This window comes from Athene cunicularia (assembly GCF_003259725.1).
Source record: "Athene cunicularia isolate RWA chromosome 6 unlocalized genomic scaffold, athCun1 chr6_part1, whole genome shotgun sequence".
Lineage (NCBI taxonomy): Eukaryota > Metazoa > Chordata > Aves > Strigiformes > Strigidae > Athene > Athene cunicularia.
In genome coordinates, this window is record NW_020799105.1 from 6,615,190 (window position 1) to 6,627,231 (window position 12,042).

General features: G+C 39.8%; 2 protein-coding genes across 2 annotated transcripts in view; one reads left to right on the top strand and one right to left on the bottom strand.

Moving 5' to 3' along the window:
• WDFY4 (WDFY family member 4) overlaps positions 1-12,042 on the top strand; it is a 147,571-nt gene that overhangs the window by 119,106 nt on the left and 16,423 nt on the right. The window contains exons 53-56 of the mRNA XM_026851430.1: positions 2,788-2,941; positions 4,498-4,589; positions 10,972-11,184; positions 11,716-11,863. Of these exons, the coding sequence (XP_026707231.1) occupies positions 2,788-2,941; positions 4,498-4,589; positions 10,972-11,184; positions 11,716-11,863 (607 nt within the window). The remainder of the gene's footprint in view (positions 1-2,787; positions 2,942-4,497; positions 4,590-10,971; positions 11,185-11,715; positions 11,864-12,042) is intronic.
• The window catches only part of LRRC18 (leucine rich repeat containing 18), a 39,464-nt gene that overhangs the window by 17,750 nt on the left and 9,672 nt on the right, over positions 1-12,042 (bottom strand). The window lies entirely within an intron of this gene.

Sequence of the window (12,042 nt, forward strand, 5' to 3'; positions counted from 1 at the left end):
CTTGCTGAACTTTAATTTTAAAAAGCATATTTTTCCAGTATTTTTGATGACAGTCTAAGGCCTCTACTGAAAGAAAAGAAAACAGAGGCTTACTGTGTCTAGCTATAGAAAAGCCATAAGAGTTTATGTCGTCTTGCAATCTAAAGGCATAAAGCAATTCTTGATTCTCTTTTTCCCTTTCAGTGCAGTTTTTGCATTCATGGAGAGAGAAAACTCATTAATTCTGATATAAATATATGCAAATAAATTTATTAATATAGGAAATGGGAAAATCAGTTATTGCTTCCTTTATAAATAATACAGGCTTAAGTTTTAAAGATATTACTTTTCCCTAAAATGAATTAGACAGCCAGGGAAAAAATCACATTTTTTCGTGGTGGTAATATCTTTAACCAGATTTGTTGCGCTAACAGCATTTCCTATGTATATATTATTTTTATTTAATACAGGTAATCTTTTTATTACAAATCATATTGTTTCTCAGGAGATTACCATCAGCTCTCATAAAAGCTGCAAAAAAAGATGAAAAAGCATCAATCACCACCAGACACAGCACACTGTGTGCAGATTAAATATACAAAGCCCTTTAATATGCTTCAATGAGATACTTGTTAGCTGTTGATTTATTTATAGTTCTTCTTATACTCTGTTTTAATTTCAATTTGAATTTGACTCCAAGGGTCCTTGCCTAATAATGATCAAGAACAAGATGACCTTGTGCATCAGATTAACTCCGTCTAAGCTTACTCATGTGATTAGCCACTTTTTCACTCAGTCTCTGAGTGAGTGTGGGAAGGCTTCACAATTGTCAGTAGTATAAGGAAGAAGGACAAGGAAATAAAGCAGGACTATACTCTCATTTATGGGTGAGGCTGGACAAAAAACCTGGTCAGAATTCACATCAAGGGAGACAGGGATGGTGTTGACTTTTGGTGGGAGTCTATCTCAAAAGACAAGCAAGGAGATGTGACTTCAGAACTTAGGGTTTATTGACTTCTTCATTTTGATATCTTATCCATGAAGGTAATTTCTCCCTAACAAAACACATGGCAAAAGTTATTTCTTGACTTGAAGTTCCCAGATTTAGCAGAGTTTGTAGATTCAAAGGAGCTGTATCAGAAGTGTGCAGATACACAGGTGGTCAAAAAGGCAGAAACCAATGTGGGAACTGCTGCTCAGGGTTCATCTGCTCCATGGGAGTGGGATCCCATCCTTACAGCATGAATATGCTTAGATACTATTTTACTATTTAATAGATTGCAAGTCAAAGCTTCAGCTGACTGTCATTGTGCAGGACAGCATCTTCCTCATCTGGCACATGCAGCAGTCTACAGCAGAGAGAAAACTAACCAAAAGCTATTGAGTTTTCCCAAGAGGTCAGCCACAGACAGTACCTAACTGCATCTCATATTCATTAACAGATTAACTCTTGCATCACCTCTGGGTTTTAGTGTCTTCATTCTGTAATCCTGCTGTCTTATTCATTTTGCCTAGTGAAACAGCTTTGAGGATTGAATGGTTGAGGGTGAGCAATTATACATTTTCACTGCACTGCAGAACTGTTTAGAGATACTTGTTCTATCTCTGACAATCTCTCTTGAGCACTGGCAGTGAGATATAATGTTGTGTCCCAGACACATAGTCCAAATTAATTAACTCCAGTGAGAAATACCTGGTTTAGCCTGGGAGCATGCTGTAGTTGGCAGCTGTACTGCTGCCAGCACCTGAACTAGGTATTGAGAAACAATTTGGTTCTGTCACTTTATACAGTTAAAAAGTCAGCTTTCTTCTGAAACAGCTTGTTCGTTCTGACAAACTCATTCAAATTATCTCAAAAACTGATTGCTCTTTGGTTGTTTCCATTATTGTAGAAATTTTACATTAAAATAAATCCTTTCATGCCCAATGTAGGGATCCCTATGTAAAAGTGAACCTGGATTTTTACAAATGCATACAGTATCTGAAATCCCATTAGAAAATCCTGTAGGAAGTATGGTTCCAATGTAGGGCATATACCCTTCATTCAGTAAGTGATTCTTTATATTTTTCTTTCTTCTTGAGGCCTTAGTTCAGAACGTTATCCTGGGCTACTAAAGCTGCTTTTGTCTAGTGTTTGACTCTCATTAAACTACACATTTCAAAGGCTCTCAGGATATGAGGTAGTTTGTTTCTTCTTCCTTACACACCGATTCAGCTAAGGACCCAGACGTTCTTCCTTTCTTTATGCTCTCCCTCCTTCCCATAAGAAATGAACAGTCCCTGTGGGCTCCTGCCCAATGTGCCTTTCCTGTTTGCTTGGATCTGATGAATGTTATTTTGGTGGTACCCCCACTTCTCCAAGGGAGAGAGGGAGGTTTTTCTCAGGGGAATTGCATATAAGATTGTTCACAACTATTTGGGTCACAACTGAAAACACTGAAGTTGTGTCTACTGCTTGCAAAATGCTTTGGGATGAAAGGAATGAATTGCTTTCAGAAGCATTAATAATGAGTATGCTGATATTCCTAGGATGCCCATGATAATTTCTGCTTGCCTCTGTGTTATTGCAAGCTATGCTAAGACTTCAGGCTTTATGGTATTCTCAACCTACATATCAACTAAGACAGCCCCAGCTATAAAATCACAGTAAATAGAGCTAGGACAGATCTTGAGATATCACCTAATCAAACATGTGATAAGGGGATTATTGAAGAATTGGCTAAGATTCTGCATCTGATTTTTATTTAACATTTAACGTATTAACAGAATATTCACACTGAAGTCTTTTTCTCTGTCTCCATTTGACAGGGTGGGAGTTTTGATGTTGCAGACAGGATGTTTCACAGTGTCAAGAGTACGTGGGAATCGGCATCAAGAGACAACATGAGTGATGTCAGGGAACTCATCCCTGAATTCTTCTACTTGCCAGAGTTCCTGACCAATGCAAATCACTTTGAACTTGGTAAGTAGGAGGGACTTCAGTGCTCCCCTTCTGCTCACCAGCATTCTGCCAGAGGAAAAGATCCAGATCACATGTTGAGAGTTGGACCCTGCACTATACGGACTGATGAGGCTCTCTAGCAATGAGCAATCAATTTTTATTAAAATAAGACTACAGGAATACAAGCTTCTGATATCTGAATGATATCAGAAGAACGAAGTTTCCAGCTCAGAAAGAACTGTAGTTACTATGCAAAGGAATTACACATTTCGTCAGACAAAGACGGATTTTAATATAAGCAATGTACTTGGCTGCTTTTGTAAATTTGGTCTGTATCATTACATCTGTGTGTCTATGAACAATATATTAATTTGATTTTTGGAGATGGATCAATTGTTAAATGGTGCTGGTGAAAGATGTTTTTTATAATCTCATGTTTCTGGTGATTAAAATTGCCAGGTCCTCACTATCATCTTGAAAGGTTTTGCACAAGTCACATGAACTTGATATATTGTCCCTGGCCTCAAGCAGCATCACAGTCCCTTTTGTCTAGACCTTCCTGCATCAGTGATTGAGGGTCAGGGAGAATCCAGATAAAATAGTATTCAGAAATAAATATGTAAGTCCTGATTCACTTCTCTTTACAGGAAATTAACATCATTTGCAATGCAAAGCTGCTTTTTGTAGTGGAAACATGGGTAGAGGAGAAATATCTTAAGAATCTTCCTAAACTGATGATGGCAAAAGCAACTTCACCCATGATATTGAGGTCTAGCTATAATTGTATTTAAGATCTCAGCGAAATGAGACATGCTAAGAAAAGAGCAGAATGGGAAAAAGATGTTAGAAGATTGTTAAAAGATAAGAAGTAATTGCAATATTTCATTCTGATAGGAGAGGAAGAAACAGAGCCTGGCTGAAATCAAGATCCAGAGACTGACCTCTGTGGAATCAAGTGGAGGGACCTAAAAAAGACACCAAAATCTTGCTAATAGGGAACAAATATATAGGAACATTTTACAATAGGCAAAGTCAAGAACCTGAATCTGTTCACTGCTGTACTGTAAGGAAGCTAGCAGTCCCAGGCCTGAGCCTCAATTTAGATTTGAATTAATCCAGTTGTGCAACACTGTGCTCTGATTTAGGAACATATGATCACCTTTTGAAAAGAATCAGATTGCAGAGGACTTGAGAACAAAATCTCTGCCAGTGGCTGCTTTAGGAGGAATATCTGGCAGTTAGGACCCCAGGATTATGTATAAAAAGAAAGTTGTTCCAACAGGTTTGTCTTTTCTGAGTGTGGAGCCAGTGCTAAAATGGTTTGTGCTGAGGACATGCATATTTTTACTGTACTGGCAACAGTTACTAGAACATCTTCTCAGTGCTTTATTACTGTATTAGAAATCCCAGGAGAAAATGGTTCTGCAGTGTTCTATGGTGCTATGTTTGATGTAGAACCTGAAACTGCATTTATGAAAATCATCTCAATTTCCTTGACTTCAGTGTTTTAGAAAAGCTGTTCTGATTTGCAGTATGTGTGATTCTTGTTTTTAATTCTGCCTTTTTAATTCCAAAAGGCTGCATGCAGGATGGAACAGTGCTGGGAGATGTGCAGCTTCCTCCTTGGGCTGATGGAGACCCCCATAAATTCATTCTCCTGCACAGACAGGTCAGTGAATATCAAAATTTGTGAAAAAATGCTGAACTGAGTCCCACTGAAAATGAAACTCTGAAGGCCAGAGTCAAACTAAAACATTAGATCGAAAAGCATCCTGTCTTTGCAGAGTTCATGTGGGTTCTGAGCTTTGCATGTCTACTTGTCTGCCTAACAATTCACCCTGAATCAAGTCCAACCTTTAATGGAGTCAGCCTTGGCAAAGCAAATAGCTTTAAGGTCCTGAGCCTTACTGCAATTAGTGCTATCTATTAATAGTTAGAAAGCCTTAACTTCTGTATGATGTCACCTGCTACGTAGTAGTGAGTGCAAAGGCAATTCTGTATGAAGGTTGTTGCACTGAATGCAGACTTTTCAGCAGAATATCTTGGTGCAAGTCTCTTTTTTTGTTAGAGCGGAAAAGGGAATGGGTTGTACTGTGGTGCCCCTGCATCATCTCATCAGATTTCTTCTGGTGAAAGGAGCCAATCTGTATTTGTGAGTCCATGTAGGTTGCTGCTGTGTACAAGAAGTATGATGATTATATGTGTTAGCATTGGTGGGACTAAAAAAATCAGCAATGATTTTCAAGGCATTGAATCATCCTGATTTGTCATGTGTACCTTCAGTTTCTGCCCCAGTGGGTTCTTCTCACCTCTCATGTGTTATGCAGGTCCTGCCCTTGGGGGTTCAGCTTTCACTCTGTAGATGATTATATACAAGCCTGTGGATACAACTATCTTCTCTATTTTGGTATCTCTAAATAACCCTTTCTTCAGCTGACCTCTCCAAATGCTGGTTTAAATCCTGTCTCTGACCTCCTGTGGTGGTTTAAGCCCTGCCGGGTCCGGAGACCACGTTGCTGTTGCTCCTCCCCCGCCCTCAGCCGGTCAGGCTGGAAGTGAGGCACAAACCTGGGTTAAAATAAGAAGAAATTTAATACAACAGTGTGATAAACAATCTGAACAACAACAGTAGCAATGATACCAACAGTAAACAGTAATAACAGTAAACAAGACAAAAGATATACAGAGAGATACCACAAATGGTTACAGACAGCTCGCTCGTGTGCTCCCTGCCACCAAAGCCACAAAGGGAAAAGTTCCCACACTCCCGCACCTGGACCTGACCCTGGCTGGAGATCCCTTCCCCCTTCTCTGCTGGGGAAACTTAACCCTATCCTAGCTGAACCAGGACACCTCCTCACTGACTGCCTTAACTTTTTGTTCAGAACCAGAATCATACTCTTGTTTTGTAAATATTCTTTTATCCACTGTTCCCTTATCATTGACAACAACCACCATGCTCCCATCGAGTTATCATGTCCCTTGTTTTGCAGTTCTGTGCTGCATCCAGAGTCCATACTTTCTGTGATTGTCCGTAGTAATAAATCATTTACATGTTTTTCTTTGGTATTCTCTTTAATCCTCCTTTTATTCTTTCTGATGTCTTGATACCTTGTTTCAAGTCAGTACAGAGACAACTGAAAGGGGACTATCTTCATTGTTTGGTGATGCATACAAATCTCCTTTTCCATACCCTTATATTTAGAATTTCTGTATGGCTCCACTCCTCATACCTAAAGTGTCTCTCCTTTCCCTCTTGAGACCCTACACATCTGTTTGATTTATTTATTCTGGCCTCTTCTTACATCTCTTTCTCCCTGCAGCCATCTGGGTGCTGTCAGTAATCTAGCGTTAGCCCCATGTTTAGCAATGACATTTTTATCCATGTTTAAAAAACAACTACAAAAAAATCCTTTATAGATGCTCTATGGGCTGTGAATCCATCCTGAAGAAAATTCTCTTCTATTAAACCAGTTTTAAGAGAACAGACTCCTGGTAGTGTGCATCATCTGCATATCTTTCAGAGAATTAATTGTTGTTAAAACATTGTATTCCAAAGATAAGTCAGTGCTTTGTAGTGCCTGCATCCCATGCTGTCTGCATAGGTTCCTGATGCTGCAAACACTTTTGCTTGTGAATAGCTGAGAGCGGGCCTGTTCAACTCTGGACTCATTCACATATGTTCAGGTGACTCCTGTGAGTGAACTATGATCTAAGCCTGTGCTTACCTACTTTTTTATGTAGTAGTCTTGTCTTTGTTTCTTTTGTAGGACTGTTGAATATATAGTGAGATATTTCATTTTTTTGTTTAATTGATTAAAAGGCTTCCTTTAGTCTCTTGTGAATTCATGACCTGAACACTTCACTTTAAATATGTGTCAAAACAATAATGCTAAAAAAAATTTTAAAATAAGTTAAATTTCTACCTTGCTACTTTACCTATTTTGAATTGGATAGCTTTCACATATACTTACTAAAATTGTTGTTTTTTATAATTTTGAAAATGTGATTGAAAGGAGTCACCTATGACTTTTTGCTCCAGACTCTTGCCTCAATACATAAAAGCTTGTGAATTGATACTCCAAGCTATGTGGTGTGGAGAATAGCTGCTTACTATTATTAGCAAGTGCAAGTGTCTCCATGCCTAGTAGCTTGACTCAGTGGTGTGTTGACATACAGTTTAGTAACCTAAGCCTGTACATTGAATTTACAGCATACAGTCCATTTACAGAAGCTACACTGATCTTGTTCTTTGTTTTACTTTTTACTTCTGTAGCAGTTACCTGTGTAACTCTGATCACCCAGTATTACTGGGCTGACAAGCACATAACAAGTAGACCTGCCTGGAAAAAAAACGTATGCAAGACTTTTCACCAGAAAACTAGTCAGATTGAAATGGGAGTGTCACTAGTAACAAGAAAATGCCTCAATAAATCATTTCAACTTACTGTCTTTGTTATGAAAACATTTCAAAATGGTCTTTTCATTGCAATGTTTATATTAGATTACAGGCTGAACTAAAATACTTTATGATGCAGCTGTTATAACTAATATTGTATGGTTTATAGCTTCATTATTACTGAAATAAAAGGATGCAATTTTTCCAAATTTAGAAGGGGGGTGGGGTGGGGGGGTGGGGTGGATGAGAAAACTTGAGAGTTGAGTTTTTTGTTCTGATTTGGAAAGAAAACACTGTTCACTGTCAGAATTTCCCTCAGAACCTAGTTTTCTTTTTTCTCTGTCCCCTGACTTTTTGCAACCTATTAGCTTAAGGGGGTAAGGACAGAATGCTTGTGCCAAAGAACTGAGATGCAGAGCGGTTAAGAACCATGTTCGGACTGTTTAAGCTCCTGTACATACACAGTATTAGGTATTACTGAATCAGACATCTCTGAAGCTGCATTTAGAGGCTCAGAGCTCTAGTCACACTGAAAGGTAGTGGAAGGGAAGAGAAACCTGAGCTTTTATCAGTGCCTGTAATCACATGTTGATACATCTACTGTGAGGAAGGAGATCCTTATGTAAGAGTTGTGTGCACTGCAGACTTGCTGCTGGAAGTACAGTCTTTGCTAAAATTAAGAGTTCAGCCTAGGGAGTGCCCGATTCCTTCCCTTGAAGGGACGCAGTTCAGTGGTACCCACTGCAAATAGGTTTTGGCCACTGAGGTCAAACATGCAATAGTTCCCTGGTGTTCCCCAGTGACTCCAGTGAAGGCATGGAGGTTTTGGGGCTCTCTAGTTCCTTTTGCTGTTCTATCTCATGCTCTCTCTGTGACCTTCTAAGGTGCTTAGTCTCTGTTCTCCAGTTTCCCAAACATAAGAAAGACAACACTGTCCTTCCCTAACAGAGGTACTGTGGACAGAAATCAATGGATGCCTAAAAGCTGCTGCAATTTTACTCTGATGTTTGTTAAAGAAAAACATAGGGAGAAATGCTGTCTCATGTTGTGGCTTGTTTGGAGTGTAACATACTGAGCGGTGCTCCATACTGCTTGTGTAACGGTGAGCACTACGAAGGCACTTAGATACAATGGGGAAAGTCTGCTTTTGCCTTGTACGTAGGAGTAAGAGTGCAGTTTGGAAATAAATCTATCAGTCATCCGTACACAGCATGGTTTTACCCTCACTGTAGAGTGATCTCAGATTGTGTGAACTAGATTTGTTTTGTATGAAATGAAACCAAAAGCTGCACTCCAGTTGTGTACTCCAGATGCTGGTGGCATTCAGCCTGTGGGAGCAGACTAGATCTAATTTGAAGTAAAGCCCCCACAGTGCCTGTAATGTGGATACTGGGCCCTCTCTACCATCTGTTCTATTCTACAGATCTGCTTCCACTGAGCTGTACTATTTGATAACTTTGGCACAGCTGATAAAGCCACACAACTTCTACAAATTAATTCAAATCTGAAATAGGAGCAGTTTAGCACATGAAAGATCATGTTTATAGACTCATATTCTTAATGATTTGTCAGACCTGGTCAGATCTCATGTTCAGACAGTGCAATATTCTCTCTCCAACCATAGCTAGTGCTAGGTGTTACACAGGAGGGTGCAAAAAATCTTGCTGTGGAAAAAAGTTGATTAACCTGCCTGGGAAAGTTAACCCTGAAGTGTCTAACCCTGAAGTAAAGAGTTAGTGATCTTCTGAAACATGAAGGTTTCTGTCTCCTCTGAAATCACAAGACTGGATGTACTTGTTACTGGTATCATGGTCATTTCAGGAGGATTCACAGTGAGTTTGGTGCATTAAACAGACCCAGGACAACACTGTTCTGAGATTTGGCTATTGCTTTAAATAATGTGAGAGCAAAGAATTGTTCTTGACATAAAACTCTGAGTAGCTCTTGTTTCATGTTTAATGTTAGGAATCTAGTCTACTAAAGAAATTATTTACTTCCTCTTTAGACCACAAGTTCTCCCTCCCTGGCTGGGCTTGTCACAGTGCTCAGTGAAATACTGAGAGGCTGCACAGTTGCAGCTCAGTTGGTTGCTTTGTTTTGCTCTGGCAGTAACGCCAGGCAAAATTTACAGTTTGTAATTCATGGACTAACTGCTTTTATTAATGAGGATGGGTTCTGAGTCTGTTCATAAGTGTTTTCCTGTTGTTTGCAGGGGACAGATTGTACGCTGTGCTTGTTCTCTGAGCTGCCCTGTGATCATTATAACTGTGGGCAGGGTCATTTAAACCAGCTGCACTGGGCTAACTGTCTGCTCTGTGAAATGAGCCATTGTTCTGGATCCCATTAGCTTGTTTATTTCTGCTGTGCTTTGGGTGGGATGGTCTGCTTGGGAGACCTTTAACTGAGCATCAGGGAGTATTGCTCAGTCAAATGATTTGGAGATAGGAAAGTATTTTTAATAATACTTAACACTGCTGCTTGAATCATTGGGCAAGGCCACTTGGGAATGCATAAAAATTTGGTGATGCAGGTGATGGCAGGGACAGTAGCATTTGGTGAAGCCTCATGGGTAAGGCTGACTAACCTGGAGGTGGGCAAAGGTTCAGTTGAAATTTTGTGTCCACTGCTTATGAACTTCCTGTCTGGGTCTTCCAAGCACAAGTTTTCCACTATGATTACATTGAGCTTTTGAGGGAGCCCACACTGGGGTAGATGTATTGCCTTGTAGCATCCCTCCCAGTCTTCTTCAGTAGTAATTGTTTTTTCTGATCTCATTAATCCACATACCTGTCACTATGGGTGGCAAATCTAATTAAAGTTAACCATTTATTATTTGGGGGAGAAAAGTTCAGACCCTGCATTTCCCAGGATGAGGAAATCTGGTGCTGTGACTATCTTTGCTTAAGCCCTGCAAGTGTGGCAAATGTTTGTTGATCAAACCCAGGAAGTCTTGAAGCTTCTGTCATACAGCTGCCCCACTGCACCCCAATTGCAAAACCCCTTCCCTGTCTTGGCTTACAGCATCCCTTGCCATTTCACTACAAGCTCTACATTCTCTTGGCTGGTTCATGGCATGCAGCCTCTCCTGCTGTATCCTTCAGACCCAATTTAAAGCCCCTCTGCTAGTCATCTCCCTTTCCAATCTATGTTTATATGTATCTTCTCAAATAAAGATTCTGCTACTCATGTGCTTCATAACTAAGGCGTGTTTCTACAAATACAAATTCACCTTTGGCTTATCTATAGAGCAATGTGGTGGTACCAAATGCTAATAAATGTTTTGCTTATTGAAACCCTCTTATAACAGTATTGGTGAAGACAGGATAGCACAGGCTTTAATGCGTGCTGGAAGCTGAAGGATGTGCCCATATCTGTGGTGTGGTTGCACTTTGCTTTGCTGAACCTGCGTATGCTGTCTCTGAGGATATTACTCCTGCTGTCTGTTAAGTTAAGCATGCTGCATTCTGCCCTTCCTTTTCCTTTGGGGATCCACCTTTCATCTTCGGTCACATTTTATAAGGATATACTGAGAATGGTGGTACGGGAGGAACTGAAAGTGTGAGGACTCACTTGCACATAATTTAGGTCTCTATCAGGGATTAGAAAGTGGTAATGCATTTGTAATGGATACACTCTACTGAATTAATTTCAGGCACTGGAAAGTGACTATGTTAGTGCACACCTCCATCGCTGGATAGATCTGATTTTTGGCCACAAGCAACATGGCTCAGCTGCGGTGGAGGCAGTTAACACCTATCATCCTTACTTCTACGGAGACAAGATGGACCTCAATAACATTAAAGATCCTCTGATTAAGAGCACCATTCTGGGTTTTATCAGCAACTTTGGACAGATACCAAAGCAGGTACCACTTTGTCATGAGAGTAGAGAGCATAATTTATTTTGATATTGTAGTATTTCAACAGGAAAGAAAGAGTAGAAACTTAGAGAAATTTTCTGATTTAAATCTGCGGAAAGACGGGCTATTGACTACTTCAGATTGTGTACTACATCAGTATGTCCCTATACACATGTGTATGATTCCAGTTTCTAATCACACTGTTCCTGTTGTATGCCATACAGCTGTGGCATCAAATCTGATTTCTGATCCTTCAGTACAGTCACATGAGTAACCACTAGTATGGCAATGGGTACAGCCAAATAAAAGCAGCTCAAAGTCTCACCTTTACTTTTATTTCTTCTCCTGAATTGCTGGGATTAGCTCTGTGAGGAAGGGATGTAGTCTAATGAAAATGTACTAAGGGTAAGATTTTATTTTAATGAAGAGATTCATGTACAATAGTCTTGAAGTCTGTGATTAAGGATCTAAAGAGATGTGTCTCCTGCATGATTGGCAAATAGAGATTCATTTTTCAATGTCATTCCTTTGTTCTAGCTCTTCTCAAAACCACATCCATCCAGGAATGCCCAAGGGAAAAGTTCATCAGGAAGAGAGATTGTGGTGTCCCTTCACTCAAGTGGAATTCTTCCTCCTTTTATGAGCAGCCTGCAAAATCTGAAACTCTTACCAGTTACAATAAAAGGTGCTGCAGGGGCTGTGCTCCATTTTCGGAGCTAATAAATACAGAATTCTTGGATAGGGTGAATATGGATTTTCAGTAGCACAATAATAGTCGCACAGCTTTGTATGAATTGATACACTTAAGGTTCCTTCTGCCAGTTGTTATTTGTGCGTGTGTATTGTGAGTGGGCATTGAAAACA